A 16244-nucleotide genomic window follows, 5' to 3' on the forward strand; every position below is an offset into this window, starting at 1 on the left:
TCCACAGCCTTCACCTCCACACCAGTGACCTCCACATCTGCCTCCACCACCTCCCAAGAGACCTCCACGGCCTCAGCCTCCACTTCAGGGACCACTTCAGGCCTGATTTCAACTACGATGACCTCTCCAGCAGCCTCCACCACCTCAGCTGAGACCTTCACAGCCTCCACCACTACTCCAGAGACCTCCACAGGCCTCACTTCAACAATCCTGACCTTGACTGTGGCCTCTACGACCTCCCAGAGACCTCCATGGCCACCAGCACAACTCCAGGAACCTCCCCTGGCCCCACCTCCACTCCGGAGACCTCCACAACGGCCTCCACCACCTCCTCAGAGACCTCCACGGCTTTGTCCTCCACTCTTTTGACCACAACTGTGGCCTCCACCACTTCAGCCGAGACCTCCACGGCCTCCACTTCTACTCCAGGGACCTCCTCAGGCCTCACCTCCACACCAGTGACCTACACAACGGCCTCCACCACCTCCCAAGAGACCTCCATGGCCTCAGCCTCCACTTCAGGGACCACCACAGGCTCGAGTTCAACTACGATGACCTCGACTGTGGCCTCCACCACCTCCTCAGAGACCTCCACGGCCTCCACTTCTACTCCAGGAACCACCACAGGCCTGACCTCCACTCCAGGGAGCTCTACCACGGCCTCCACCACCTCCTCAGGGACCTCCTCAGTGTCCTCAGCATCTCCAGGCACCTCCACAGGCCTCACCTCCACACCTGTGACCTCCACAGGAGCCTCTACAACCTCATCCGAGACCTCCACGGCCTCCACCTCTACTCCAGAGACCTCCACAGGCCTCACTTCAACAATCCTGACCTCGACTGTGGCCTCTACGACCTCCCAAGAGACCTCCACGGCCACCAGCACAACTCCAGGAACCTCCCCTGGTTCCACCTCCACTCCGGAGACCTCCACAACGGCCTCCACCACATCCTCAGAGACCTCCACGGCTTTGTCCTCCACTCTTTTGACCACAACTGTGGCCTCCACCACTTCAGCTGAGACCTCCACGGCCTCCACTTCTACTCCAGGAACCTCCGCAGACCTCACCTCCACAACTGTGACCTCCACATCTGCCTCCACCTCCTCTGGTGAGACCTCCACATCCTCAACCTCCACTTCAGGGACCACCACAGGCCCGACTTCAGCTACACTGACCTCAACTGTGGCCTCCACCACCTCAGCTGAGACCTCCACAGCCTCCAGTACAACCCCAGGAACCTCCACAGTCCTCACCTCCACAACTGTGACCTCCACAGTGGCCTCCACCACCTCCTCAGAGACCTCCACTGCTTCTTCCTCCACTCTTTTGACCACAAGTGTGGCCTCCACCATCTCAGCTGAGACCTCCACGTCCTCCAGTACAACTCCAGGCACCTCCACAGGCCTCACATCCACGGCTGTGTCCTCCACAGCGGCCTCCACCATCTTCTCAGAGACCTCCACGGCCTCCACTTCTGCTCCAGGTACCACCACAGGCCTCACCTCCACTCCTTTGACCTCCACTGTGGCCTCCACCACCTCCTCAGAGAGCTCCACAGCCTCCTCAACCACTCCAGGCATGTCCACAGGCCTCACCACCACTCCAGGGACCTCTACCATGGCCTCCACCACCTCCTCAGAGACCTCCACAGGCCTCACTCCAACAATCCTGACCTCAACTGTGGCCTCTACGACCTCCCAAGAGACTTCCACGGCCACCAGCACAACTCCAGGAACCTCCCCTGGTTCCACCTCCACTCTGGAGACCTCCACAACGGCCTCCACCACCTCCCCACAGACCTCCACAGCCTCCTCAACCACTCCAGGCACCTCCTCAGGCCTCACCTCCACAGCAGAGACCTCGACCGTGGCCTCCACCACCACTCAAGAGACATCCACGGCCTCCTCAACCGGTCCAGGGACCTCCACAGGTCTCACCTCCACACCAGTCAGCTCGACTGTAGCCTCCACCACCTCCTCAGAGACCTCCACTGCTTCTTCCTCCACTCTTTTGACCACAAGTGTGGCCTCCACCACTTCAGTTGAGACCTCCACGGCCTCCACTACAAACTCAGGAACCTCCACAGGCCTCACCTCCACAACTGTGACCTCCACAGTGGCCTCCACCACGTCTGAAGAGACCTCCACGTTCTCCTCAACCACTCCAGGCACCTCTTCAGTCCTCACCTCCACTCCTTTGACCTCGACTGTGGCCTCCACCACCTCCCCAGAGACCTCCACTGCGTCCTCAACCACTCCAGGAACCTCCACAGGCCTCACCTCTACACCCATAACCTCCACAACAGCCTCCACCACCTCCTCAGAGAGCTCCACAGCCTCCAGTACAGCTCCAGGCACCTCCACAGGCCTGACCTCCACAGCTGTGTCCTCCACAGCGGCCTCCACCACCTCTTCCGAGACCTCCTCGGTCTCCTCAACAACTCCGGGGACCACCTCAGGCCTCACCTCCACATCATGGACCTCAACTTTGGCCTCAACCACGTCAGCTGAGACCTCCACAGCCTTTACGTCCACCCCAGGGATCTCCACAGGCCTCACCACCACAGCCATGAGCTCCGCAGCGGCCTCCACCACCTCACAAGAGACCTCCATGACCTCCACCTCTACTCCAGAGACCTCCACAGGCCTCACTTCATCTGTGGTGACCTCGACTGTGGCCTCCACCACCTCCTCAGAGACCTCCACTGCTTCTTCCTCCACTCTTTTGACCACAAGTGTGGCCTCCACCACTTCAGCTGAGACTTCCACGTCCTCCAGTACAACTCCAGGAACCTCCACTGGCCTCACATCCACACCAGTGACCTCCACAGTGGCCTCCACCACCTCTTCAGAGACCTCCACAGCCTCCTCAACCTCTCCAGGCACCTCCACAGGCCTCACTACAACTCTCATGACCTCCACAGCAGCCTCCACCACCTCAGCTGAGACCTCCACAACCACCAGTTCAAGTCAAGGAACCTCCACAGGTTTGACCTCCACACCAGTGACCTCCACTGTGGCCTCCACCACTTCTTCTGAGACCTCCACTGCATCCTCAACCACTCCAGGAACCTCCACAAGCTTCAGCTCCACACCTGTGACCTCCACAGTGGCCTCTACAACCTCATATGAGACCACCAACTCCACCAGCACAACTCCAGGAACCTCCCCTGGACCCACCTCCACTCTGGAGACCTCCACAACGGCCTCCACCACCTCCCCACAGACCTCCACGGCCTCCTCAACCACTCCAGGCACCACCTCAGGCCTCACCTCCACAGCAGAGACCTCGACCGTGGCCTCCACCACCACTCAAGAGACATCCACGGCCTCCTCAACCACTGCAGTTACCCCCACAGCCGTCACCTCCACTCCAGGGATCTCTACCACGGCCTCCACCACCTCCTCAGAGACCTTCACTGCGTCCTCAACATCTCCAGAAACCTCCACAGGCCTCACCTCCACACCTTTCACTTCCACATCTGCCTCCACCACGTCAGCTGAGACCTCCGTGTCCTCCAGTACAACTCCAGGCCCCTCCACAGGCCTCACCTCCACACTCTTGACCTCCACATCTGCCTCTACCACCTCCCAAGAGACCTCCACAGCCTCCTCAACTACTCCAGGGACCTCCACAGGCATCAGCTCCACACCTCTGACCTCCACAGTGGCCTCCACAACCTCATCTGAGACCGCCACAGCCTCCACCTTCACACCAGAGACCTCTACAATGGCCTCTTCAACCTCCCCACAGACATCCACAGCCTCCTCAACCACATCGTTGACCTCCACAGGCTTGACCTCCACACCAGTGACCTCGACCGTGGCCTCCACCGCCTCCTCAGAGACCTCCACTGCTTCTTCCTCCACTCCTTTGACCACAAGTGTGGCCTCCACCACCTCAGCTGAGACCTCCACGGCCTCCAGTACAATTCCAGGGACCACCACAGGCCTCACAACCACTCCTTTGACCTCCACAATTGCCTCCACCACCTCCTCAGAGAGCTCCACAGCCTCCAGTACAACTCCTGGCACCTCCACTGGCCTCACATCCTCAGGTGTGACCTCCACAGCGGCCTCCACCACCTCTTCTGAGACTTCCACGGCCTCCACCTCTACTCCAGAGACCTCCACAGGCCTCACTTCGACAATCCTGACCTCAACTGTGGCCTCTACGACCTCCCAAGAGACCTCCACGGCCACCAGCACAACTCCAGGAACCTCCCCTGGACCCACCTCCACTCTGGAGACCTCCACAACAGCCTCTACAAACTCCCCACAGACCTCCACAGTGTCCTCAACCACTCCAGGCACCACCTCAGGCCCCACCTCCACAGCAGAGACCTCGACCGTGGCCTCCACCACCACTCAAGAGACATCCACGGCCTCCTCAACCGGTCCAGAGACCTCCACAGGGCTGACCTCCACTCCAGGGACCTCTACCATGGCCTCCACCACCTCCTCAGAGACCTCCACTGCATCCTCAACCACTCCAGGAACCTCCACAGGCCTCACTTCCACACCTTTGACTTCCACATCTGCCTCCACCACGTCAGCTGAGACCTCCACATCCTCCAGTACAACTCCAGGAACCTCCACAGGCCTCACATCCACACCTGTGACCTCCACAGTGGCCTCCACCACCTCTGAAGAGACCTCCACGGCCTCCTCAACGTCTCCAGGAACATCCACAGGCCTCACTTCCACTCCTGGGACCTCTAGCACAGCCTCCACCACCTCAGCTGAGACCTCCACTGCATCCTCAACCACTCCAGGAACCTCCACTGGCCTTACTACAACCCCTGTGACCTCCACAATGTTCTCCACCGCCTCCTCAGAGAGCTCCACAGCCTCCAGTACAACACCCAGCACCTCCACTGGCCTCACATCCTCATCTGTGACCTCTATCATGGCCTCCACCACCTCTTCCGAGACCTCCACGGTCTCCTCAACCACTCCATTGACCACCACATCATCCTCCACGACCTCTGGTGAGACCTCCACCATCTCCAGCACAACTCCAGCAACATCCACAGGCCTCACCTCCACGCCTGTGACCTCCACAGCGGCCTCCACAGCTTCCAGTACAACTCCAGGAACCTCCACAGGCCTGACCTCCACACCCATGAGCTCCACAGCGGCCTCCACCACGTCCCCACAGACTTCCACATCATCATCAACTACTCCAGGGACCTCCACAGGCATCAGCTCCACACCTGTGACCTCCACAGTGGCCTCTACAACCTCATCTGAGACCACCACGGCCTCCACCTCTACTCCAGAAACCTCCACAGACCTCACCTCCACAACCCTGACCTCCACATCTGCCTCCACCACCTCTTCCGAGACCTCCACAATCTTCTCAACATCTCCAGGTACCACCACAGGCTTCACCTCCACTCTTTCGACCTCGACTGTGGCCTCCACCACCTCCTCAGAGACCTCCACAGCCTCCTCAACCACACTAGACACCTCCACAGGCCTCACTTCCACTGCTTTGACCTCCACATCGGCCTCGACCACATCTTCTGAGACCTCCATGACGCCCAGCACAACTCCAGGCACCTCCACAGGCCTGACCTCCACACCTGTGACCTCCACAACGGCCTCCACCACCTCCCAAGAGACCTCCATGGCCTCCTCAACCACACCGTTGACCTCCACAGGCCTCACCTCCACAGCAGAGACCTCGACCGTGGCCTCCACCACCACTCAAGAGACATCCACGGCCTCCTCAACCGGTCCAGGGACCTCCACAGGTCTCACCTCCACACCAGTCAGCTCAACTGTAGCCTCCACCACCTCCTCAGAGACCTCCACTGCTTCTTCCTCCACTCTTTTGACCACAAGTGTGGCCTCCACCACCTCAGCTGAGACCTCCATGGCCTCCAGTACAACTCCAGGCACATCCACAGGCCTCACCTCCACTCCAGGGACCACTACCACAGCCTCCACCACCTCCTCAGAGACCTCCACGGCCTCCTCAACCACTCCAGGCACCTCTACAGGCCTCACTACAACACTCATGACCTCCACAGCAGCCTCCACCACCTCAGCTGAGACCTCCACAACCACCAGTTCAAGTCAAGGAACCTCCACAGGTTTGACCTCCACACCACTGACCTCCACTGTGGCCTCCACCACTTCTTCCGAGACCTCCACGGCCTCCTCAACCACTCCAGGAACCTCCACTGGCCTTACTACAACCCCTGTGACCTCCACAATGTTCTCCACCACCTCCTCAGAGAGCTCCACTGCCTCCAGTACAACTCCCGGCACCTCCACTGGCCTCACATCCACAGCTGTGACCTCTACCATGGCCTCCACCACCTCTTCCGAGACCTCCTCAGTCTCCTCAACCACTGCTGGGACCTCCTCAGGACTCACCTCCACTCCTCTGACCTCCACATCTGCCTCCACCACCTCAGCTGAGACCTCCACAGCCTCCAGTACAACTTCAGGAACCTCCTCAGGCGTCACCTCCATGCCTGTGACCTCGACTGTGGCCTCCACCACCTCTTCTGAGACATCAACGGCCTCTTCAACCACCCCAGGCACCTCCACAGGCCTGACCTCCATAGCTGTGTCCTCCACAGAGGCCTCCACCACCTCTGAAGAGACCTCCTCGGTCTCCTCAACCACTCCAGGGACCTCCTCAGGCCTCACCTCCACAGCACGGACCTCAACTCTGGCCTCCATCACCTCCCCAGAGACCTCGACTGCATCCTCAACCACTTCAGAAACCTCCACTGGCCTCACCTCCACTCCTTTGACCTCCACAGCTGCCTCCACCACCTCCGGTGAGACCTCCACCATCTCCAGCACAACTCCAGCAACATCCACCAGCCTCACCTCCACGCCCGTGACCTCCACAGTGGCCTCTACCACGTCCTCAGAAACCTCCACAGTCTCTTCAACCACACCATTGACCTCCATGGGCCTCTCCACTACTCCAGGGACCTCTACCACGGCCTCCACAACCACCTCAGAGACCTCCGCAGCATCCTCAACATCTCCGGGAACCTCCACAGACCTCACTACAACACTCATGACCTCCACATTGTCCTCCACCACGTCATCTGAGACCACCACAGCCTCCAGTACAACTCCGGGAACCTCCTCAGGCCTCACCTCCACTCCAGGGACCTCTACCACGGCATCCACCACGTCCTCAGAGACCTCCACTTTCTACTCAACCACTGCTGGGACCTCCACAGGCCTTACTACAACCCCCATGACCTCCACAGCAGCCTCCACCACCTCAGCTGAGACCTCCACGGCCTCCAGTACAGCTCCAGGGACCACCACAGGCCTCACCACCACTCCAGTGACCTCCACAATAACCTCCACCACCTCCCAGGAGACCTCCACGGACTCCACCACATCCTCTGAAACCTCCACAGTCTCTTCAAGCACACCATTGACCTCCACAGCCCTCACCTCCACAGCATGGACCTCGACTGTGGCCTCCACCACCTCCTCAGAGACCTCCACTGCTTCTTCCTCCACTCTTTTTACCACAAGTGTGGCCTCAACCACCTCAGCTGAGACCTCCACGGCCTCCTCAACATCTCCAGGAACCTCCACAGGCATCACCTCCACGCCTGTGACCTCCACAGTCGCCTCCACCACATCCTCAGAAACCTCCACAGTCTCTTCAACCACACAATTGACCTCCACGGGCCTCACCACCACTCCAGGGACCTCTACCACGGCCTCCACAACCACCTCAGAGACCTCCGTAGCATCCTCAACATCTCCGGGAACCTCCACAGACCTCACTACAACACTCATGACCTCCACATTGTCCTCCACCACGTCATCTGAGACCACCACAGCCTCCAGTACAACTCTGGGAACCTCCTCAGGCCTCACCTCCACTACAGGGACCTCTACCACGGCATCCACCACGTCCTCAGAGACCTCCACTTTCTACTCAACCACTGCTGGGACCTCCACAGGCCTTACTACAACCCCCATGACCTCCACAGCAGCCTCCACCACCTCAGCTGAGACCTCCACGGCCTCCAATACAACTCAAGAGACCTCCACAGGCCCCACCTCCACATCTGTGATCTCCACAACAGCCTCTACCACCACCCAAGAGACCTCCATGGCCTCCTCAACCACTCCAGGGACCTCCACAGGCCTCACTTCCACTCCTTTGACCTCCACATCGGCCTCGACCACAACTTCTGAGACCCCCATGGCCTCCAGCACAACTCCAGGCACTTCCACTGGCCTCACCTCCACTCTGGTGACCTCCACATCATCCTCCACAACCTCTGGTGAGACCTCCACTGTCTCCAGCACAACTCCAGCAACATCCACAGGCCTCACCTCCACTTTGGGGACCTCCACTGTGGCCTCCACCACCTCTTCAGAGACCTCCTCGGTCTCCTCAACCACTCCAGGCACCTCCTCAGGCCTCACCTCCACACCTGTGACCTCCACAATGGCCTCCACCACCTCCCAAGAGACCTCCACGGCCTCCTCAACCACTCCAGGGACCTCCACAGGACTCACATCAACCGTCGTGACCTCCACAGCAGCCTCCACCACCTCAGTTGAGACCTCCACCGCTTCCAGTACAACAGCAGGAACCTCCACAGGCCTGACCTCTACTCCGGGGTCCACTACCACAGCCTCCACCACCTCCTCAGAGAACTCCACTGTGTCCTCAACCACTCCAGGAACCTCCACAGGACTCAGTACAACCTCCATGACCTCCACTGTGGCCTCCACCACGTCAGCTGAGACCACCACAGCCTCCAGTACAGCTCCAGGAACCTCCACAGGTCTCACCTCCACTCCAGGGACCTCTACCATGGCATCCACCTCCTCCTCAGAGACCTCCACTTTCTACTCAACCACTCCTGGGACCTCCACAAAACTCACTACAACCCCCGAGACCTCCACAGCAGCCTCCAACACCTCAGCTGAGACCTCCACGGCCTCCAGTACAGCTCCAGGGACCACCACAGGCCTCACCACCACTCCAGTGACCTCCACAATAACCTCCACCACCTCCCAGGAGACCTCCACAGACTCCACCACATCCTCTGAAACCTCCACAGTCTCTTCAAGCACAGCATTGACCTCCACAGGCCTCACCTCCACAGCAGTGACCTCGACCGTGGCCTCCACCACCTCCTCAGAGACCTCCACTGCTTCTTCCTCCACTCTTCTGACCACAACTGTGGCCTCCACCACCTCAGCTGAGACCTCCACGGCCTCCTCAACCACTCAAGGGACCTCCACAGGCCTTACTACAACCCCCATGACCTCCACAGCAGCCTCCACCACCTCAGCTGAGACCTCCACGGCCTCCAATACAACTCAAGAGACCTCCACAGGCCCCACCTCCACATCTGTGATCTCCACAACAGCCTCTACCACCACCCAAGAGACCTCCACGGCCTCCTCAACTACAGCAGGAACATCCACAGGCCTCACCTCCACGCCTGTGACCTCCACAGTGGCCTCCACCACCTCTTCAGAGACCTCCATGGCCTCCTCAACGACTCCAGGGACCTCCTCAGGACTCACCTCCATTCCTTTGACCTCTACTGTGGCCTCCACCACCTCAGCTGAGACCTCCACAGCTTCCAGTACAACTCTAGGAACCTCCTCAGGCCTCACCTCCACACCTGTGACCTCCACTGTGGCCACCACCACCTCTTCTGAGACCTCCACGGCCTCTTCAACCACCCGAGGCACCTCCACAGGCCTGACCTCCACACCGGTGACCTCCACAGCAGCCTCCACCACCTCTTCCGAGACCTCCTCGGTCTCCTCAACCACTGCAGGGACCTCCTCAGGCCTCACCTCCACAGCATGGACCTCAACTCTGGCCTCCTCCACCTCATCAGAGACCTCCACAGCGTCCACAACATCTGCAGGAACATCCACAGGCCTCACCTCCACACCCTTGACCTCCACATCTGCCTCTACTATCTCCCAAGAGACCTCCACGGCCTCCTCAACCACACCATTGACCTCCACAGGGCTCACCACAGCATGGACCTCGACCGTGGCCTCCACCACCTCCTCAGAGACCTCCACTGCTTCTTCCTCCACTCTTTTGACCACAAGTGTGGCCTCCACCACCTCAGCTGAGACCTCCACGGCCTTCTCAACCACTCCAGGGACCTCCTCAGGCCTCACCTCCACTCCTTTGACCTCCACCGTGGCCTCCACCACCTCAGCTGAGACCTCCACGGCCTCCAGTACAACTCCAGGCACCTCCACTGGCCTCACATCCACGGCTGTGTCCTCCACAACAGCCTCTACCACCTCCTCCGAGACCTCCACAGTCTCCTCAACCACACCAGTGACCACCACATCATCCTCCACGACCTCAGCTGAGACCTCCACCATCTCCAGCACAACTCCAGCAACATCCACCGGCCTCACCTCCACTTTGGGGACCTCCACTGTGGCCTCCACCACCTCTTCCGCGACCTCCACGGTCTCCTCAACGACTCTAGGGACCTCCTCAGGACTCACTTCCACTCCTCTGACCTCCACATCAGCCTCGACCACGTCTTCTGAGACCACCACAGCCTCCAGTACAACTCCAGGCACCTCCACAGGCCTCACCTCCACGCCTGTGACCACAACGGCCTCCACCACGTCTGGATTAACGTCTTCTCCACCTACCACCACTGAAACCACCTCCACTGGTGTCACTTCCACCGCCACCACCCCAGCCACCACCACCACCACCACCACCACCACCACCACTCCTGCAGGTCAGCCTCCACCTCTCCCCCGTCCTCCCTCCTCTCGCCTTCCTCCCTCCTCCATCCCTCCTCCCATGCCTCCACTTCTTCCCCTTTTCCCCGGGCTCTCCTCGCGGGACCCCCACCCCTGGGTGCCCCCTGATGCCCCCCCTGACCTCCACTCTCCCCGCAGTGTTGTGCCAGAACGGAGGCACCTACGATGGTAACAAGTGCCTCTGCCTCTTGGACTTCTACGGCCCATTGTGCGAGTACTCCACCGCCTCCATCCCCACCGACATCTGTAAGTGTGCCCCCCCCCCCCAGCCCGCGGCCTCCCCCCGGCCTCCCCGCGCTCACCCCTCTCCTGCCTCCCGCAGCCGTCGAGGAGGGGACGATCGTGGCCAACGTGGAGCTGGTGGTGACCGTCACCAACTTCAACTACACGGAGGAGCTGCAGGACCCCCGCTCGGAGGCCTACGAGAAATTCGCCAGGCATTTTCGGCAGGAGGTGAGGACCAGGGAGCACGAGGGGAGGCCGGGTTGGGCAAGGGGAGGCCGGGCCACAATGGACACGTCCTCACGGCACCCCTCACCCTGGCAGATGGCCAAGATCTACGGCTCCGTGCCCGGCTACCAGGGCGTGAAGATCCTCAGCATCAGGCCCGCAGCTTCCAGCAGGCGGGGAGCCCGGGTGCGCAGAGCCCCCGTGATCCTCCCCGAGGGCACCGGCCTCGAGGTGGACCACGAGGTCATCTTCAGCACCGTTGCCAGCCCCGACCTGAGCGAGGAGTTCCAGAACAAGACGGAGGAGCTGGTGCAGAAGCTTAAGGAGACTGCCGAAAGCCAGGGCAACTGCACGCACGACACCTGTGGGTGCCCCGTCCTCCCCCCTCGCCCCCCGACCCCCAAGGGAGGCCCTGAAGAAGGGTCCCTGACAGCCTCTCTCCCCCCACAGCCGTCGTCTGCCTCGTGGTGTCGGAAAGCCCCGTCGTCAAGAACATGACGGAGTCCCCTACGCTTGACGGTGAGGCCGGGGTGCCCCCATGGACCCCCATGCACCCCCCCGAGTCTCCTATGCAGCCCGCCATCCCCTACGCGCCCCATGAGACCCCCTTGAAGCCCACCAGCCCCTATGAGCCTCACAAGCCCCATGAGCCCCCAAAAGACCCCCATGAAGCCCACCAGACCCTACGCACTTTACTCAACCCCAATGATCCCCAAGAGACCCCAATGAGCCGCATGAAGCCCAAAAGACCCCCATGAACCCCACCAGCCCCTTATGAGCCCCACCAGCCCCCCATAAAGCCCACCACCCTACATGAGCCCCACCAGTCCGCTACAAGCCCCACTAGCCCCCTATAAAGCCCACCACCCTCTAGGCACCCCACCCACCCCCATAAGTCCCACCCGCCACCTACATGCCCCCTGAGCCCCCCATGCACCCCACCAGCCCCTACGCACACCACCACCCCATTTGACTCCCCCGTGCCCCCTCCTCAGCACTGTGCCAGCAGCAGGCCCCCATCGGCTACCAGGACTACTACTACGCGGTGAACATGAGCAACACCCTCTACTGCGTCACCAACTGCACGGCCAACACGCCCGGCACCATCAACTGCAACCACGGCCTGTGCCACGTCACCCGTGCCGGGCCACAGTGCTTGTGAGTGCCACCACGCGTCCCCCTGTGGGCCCCCCCGACCATGTGGGACCACTGGGTCTGACCTTTCCTTGTCTCCATAGCTGCTGGGATGAGTCGCTCTACTGGTACACGGGCAGCCGGTGCTCCGGGCGCATCAGCAAGGTGGCCACCGGGCTGGGGGTGGTGATCGCGGTGCTGCTCATCGCCTGCATCGTCTTTATCGTGCTGCTGGCGAAGAGGAGGAAAAGGTAGAGGGGCAGGAATGGTTGGGTTGGGTTAGGTTGGGATGGTTCGCTGAGTTGGGGTCGGGTTGAGTTGGGTTGGTTGGATTGGTTGAGTTGAGTTGGGTTGAATTGGGTTGGATTGAGTTGAGTTGGGTTAAGTTGGGTTGAGTTGGGTTGAGTTGGGTTGGATTGGGTTGGGCTGAGTTAAGTTGAGTTGAGTTGGGTTGAATTGGGTTGAGTTGAGTTGAGTTGGGTTGAGTTGGGTTAAGTTGGGTTGAATTGGGTTGGATTGGGTTAAGTTGGGTTGAATTGGGTTGGATTGGGTTAAGTTGGGTTGAATTGGGTTGGATTGGGTTAAGTTGGGTTGAGTTGGGTTGAATTGGGTTGGATTGGGTTAAGTTGGGTTGAGTTGGGTTGAATTGGGTTGGATTGGGTCGGATTGGGTTAAGTTGGGTTGAGTTGGGTTGAATTGGGTTGGATTGGGTTGGATTGGGTTAAGTTGGGTTGAGTTGGGTTGAATTGGGTTGGATTGGGTTAAGTTGGGTTGAGTTGGGTTGAGTTGGGTTGGATTGGGTTGGATTGGGTTAAGTTGGGTTGAATTGGGTTGGATTGGGTTAAGTTGGGTTGAATTGGGTTGAATTGGGTTGGATTGGGTTAAGTTGGGTTGAGTTGGGTTGGATTGGGTTGGATTGGGTTAAGTTGGGTTGAATTGGGTTGGATTGGGTTAAGTTGGGTTGAATTGGGTTGGATTGGGTTAAGTTGGGTTGAGTTGGGTTGAATTGGGTTGGATTGGGTTGAATTGGGTTGGATTGGGTTAAATTGGGTTAAATTGGGTTGAGTTGGGTTGAATTGGGTTGGATTGGGTTAAGTCGGGTTGAATTGGGTTGGATTGAGTTGAGTTGGGTTGAGTTGGGTTGAGTTGGGTTAAGTTGGGTTGAGTTGGGTTGGATTGGGTTGGATTGGGTTAAGTTGGGTTGAGTTGGTTGAACTGGGTTGGATTGGGTTGAGTTGGGTTGAGTTGGGTTGAACTGGGTTGGATTGAGTTGAGTTGGGTTGAGTTGAGTTGAATTGGGTTGAGTTGGGTTGAGTTGAGTTGGATTGGGTTAAGTTGGGTTAAGTTGGGTTGAATTGGGGTTGGATTGGGTTGAGTTGGGTTGAGTTGGGTTGATTGGGTTGGATTGGGTTGGATTGGGTTGGATTGGGTTAAGTTGGGTTGAGTTGGGTTGAATTGGGTTGGATTGGGTTAAATTGGGTTGAATTGGTTGGATTGGGTTAAGTTGGGTTGAGTTGAGTTGGATTGGGTTGGATTGGGTTGATTGGGTTTAATTGGGTTGAATTGGGTTGGATTGGGTTAAGTTGGGTTGAATTGGGTTGGATTGGGTTAAGTTGGGTTGAGTTGGGTTTAATTGGGTTGAATTGGGTTGGATTGGGTTGAGTTGGGTTGAGTTGGGTTGGATTGGGTTAAGTTGGGTTGAATTGGGTTGGATTGGGTTAAGTTGGGTTAAGTTGGGTTGAATTGGGTGGATTGGGTTAAGTTGGGTTGAGTGAGGTGAGTTGGGTTGAGTTGAGTTGAGTTGGGTTGATTGGGTTGGATTGGGTTAAGTTGGGTTGAGTTGGGTTGAGTTGGGTTGAATTGGGTTGGATTGGGTTAAGTTGGGTTGAATTGGGTTGGATTGGGTTAAGTTGGGTTGAATTGGGTTGGATTGGGTTAAGTTGGGTTAAGTTGGGTTGAGTTGGGTTGGATTGGGTTAAGTTGGGTTGAGTTGGGTTGAATTGAGTTGGATTGGGTTAAGTTGGGTTGATTGGGTTGAATTGGGTTGGATTGGGTTAAGTTGGGTTAAGTTGGGTTGAGTTGGGTTGGATTGGGTTAAGTTGGGTTGAGTTGGGTTGAGTTGGGTTGAATTGGGTTGAATTGGGTTGGATTGGGTTAAGTTGGGTTGGATTGGGTTGAGTTGGGTTAAGTTGGGTTGAATTGGGTTGGATTGGGTTAAGTTGGGTTGAATTGGGTTGGATTGGGTTAAGTTGGGTTGAGTTGGGTTGAATTGGGTTGAGTTGGGTTGAATTGAGTTTAGTTGGGTTGAGTTGGGTTGAATTGGGTTGGATTGGGTTGGATTGGGTTGAGTTGGGTTGAATTGAGTTAAGTTGGGTTGAGTTGGGGTTGAATTGGGTTGGATTGGGTTAAGTTGGGTTGAATTGGGTTGATTGGGTTGGATTGGGTTAAGTTGGGTTAGTTGGGGTTGAGTTGGGTTGGATTGGGTTAGTGGGGGTTGAATTGGGTTGGATTGGGTTAAGTTGGGGGTTAAGTTGGGTTGGTTGGGGTTGGATTGGGTTAAGTTGGGGTGAGTTGGGTTGAATTGAGTTGGATTGGGTTAAGTTGGGTTGAATTGGGTTGAATTGGGTTGGATTGGGTTAAGTTGGGTTAAGTTGGGTTGAGTTGGGTTGGATTGGGTTAGTTGGGTTGAGTTGGGTTGAGTTGGGTTGAATTGGGTTGAATTGGGTTGGATTGGGTTAAGTTGGGTTGAGTTGGGGTTGAGTTGGGTTAAGTGGGGTTGAATGGGGTTGGATTGGGTTAAGTTGGGTTGAATTGGGTTGGATTGGGTTAAGTTGGGTTGAGTTGGGTTGAATTGGGTTGGATTGGGTTAAATTGGGTTGAGTTGGGGGTCTTTCCCTCAAAGCATCTTGTGTGGTGGGTACGTACCCTTGGGGTCTTCTGCTTCGGTGTGGGGTTGATGGTGGACACCTGGCCATGCTGGGGGGGGGGGCACAGCCCCCCTCCCCCCATCCCTCCGCCCCCCTCTGAGCCCCCTGGCGCTGCCCCCCCAGGAACGCTGCGTCCAGCGCTGGGGACAGCTGGTACGAGGAAGACGGCTGCACCTGGACGTCACCCGACGGCTTCCTCTTCATCAACAACGGCGCCAACACAGGTCCGGGGGGGGCTCTGGGGAGGATGGGGGGGGGGGGTCAGCATCTGTGGGGGGGGGGTCCACAGCTGCTCACCCCCCCCCCCCCCCAATATCCTCAACAGGCGGCACTGTACGGAGCTTCACGCCCTCGCTGGACGTTGTGAACACCGACATCCCGGTGGGTGCCCCCCCCCCTCCCTCAGACCTGACCCCCCCACCCCTCAGCCCCCCCCCCAGACCCCTCTAACCCCCTCCCCTCCTTTATTTCCCCCCCCCAGATGCAGATCGCCAGACCCTCGCTGAGACCCCCGCCGTGAGGACCCCTCCACAGCGCGGAGACCCCCCCCCCCACGGCTCTGCCCCCCCCCCCCCCCCCGCCACGGGCTGGGCCCCCGGCACGCGGGCCGTGCCCAGGGCCCCCCCCCCCCCGCTCCCCTCCCTCTATTTATTATTTATTTGCCCCCCCCCAGCCTGTAATAAATTAATTGCTCTCGTTAGTCCTGGCTAATTGGCTCCGTTAATCAGGGGTGGGTCCTGGGCCCTAAATCAGAGCACACCCAAAATAGGGGGGGGAGAAATTTGGGGGGGGGGGGGGAATATTTGGGGGTGGGGGGGGTTATTTAGGGGGTCCCAGCACCTTGAGGGGAGGGGGAGGAGGTGGGGGGTGCACCGAATTTGGGAGGGGTTCTTGGGAATTTGGGGTCTTTGGGAATTTGGGGGGGGGGGGGGGAAGCAGGTTGGGGGGGGTCC

The 16244-nt window shown here is 58.6% G+C and overlaps 3 protein-coding genes across 3 annotated transcripts; 1 reads left to right on the forward strand and 2 right to left on the reverse strand.

The window, feature by feature from the left end:
* Window positions 1-202: 202 nt before the first annotated feature.
* Window positions 203-10822, reverse strand: LOC137846680 (calphotin-like). Its single transcript, XM_068664752.1, has 14 exons — window positions 10768-10822; window positions 10298-10611; window positions 10049-10204; window positions 9458-9865; window positions 8141-8341; window positions 7478-7675; window positions 6218-6424; window positions 5597-5689; window positions 3902-4252; window positions 2669-2938; window positions 1634-1861; window positions 764-1540; window positions 485-577; window positions 203-328 (listed from the first exon to the last, which is right to left on the reverse strand). Exons 1-14 carry the CDS (start codon window positions 10820-10822, stop codon window positions 230-232), a joined length of 3450 nt encoding a protein of 1149 aa, XP_068520853.1. The 3' UTR covers window positions 203-229.
* LOC137846679 (uncharacterized) lies at window positions 3993-6215 on the reverse strand. The gene is made up of 3 exons (XM_068664751.1): window positions 6125-6215; window positions 4238-5059; window positions 3993-4114 (listed from the first exon to the last, which is right to left on the reverse strand). The coding sequence occupies exon 2, from the start codon at window positions 5006-5008 to the stop codon at window positions 4370-4372; it is 639 nt and encodes a 212-aa protein (XP_068520852.1). The 5' UTR covers window positions 5009-5059; window positions 6125-6215; the 3' UTR covers window positions 3993-4114; window positions 4238-4369.
* Window positions 10823-10887: 65 nt separating the features above from the next.
* Window positions 10888-15984, forward strand: LOC137846681 (mucin-3A-like). The gene is made up of 9 exons (XM_068664753.1): window positions 10888-11026; window positions 11103-11233; window positions 11327-11594; window positions 11681-11749; window positions 12226-12388; window positions 12469-12615; window positions 15415-15515; window positions 15617-15672; window positions 15773-15984. Exons 1-9 carry the CDS (start codon window positions 10888-10890, stop codon window positions 15809-15811), a joined length of 1113 nt encoding a protein of 370 aa, XP_068520854.1. The 3' UTR covers window positions 15812-15984.
* Window positions 15985-16244: the final 260 nt, after the last annotated feature.

This window comes from Anas acuta, chromosome 37, assembly GCF_963932015.1.
Source record: "Anas acuta chromosome 37, bAnaAcu1.1, whole genome shotgun sequence".
NCBI lineage: Eukaryota > Metazoa > Chordata > Aves > Anseriformes > Anatidae > Anas > Anas acuta.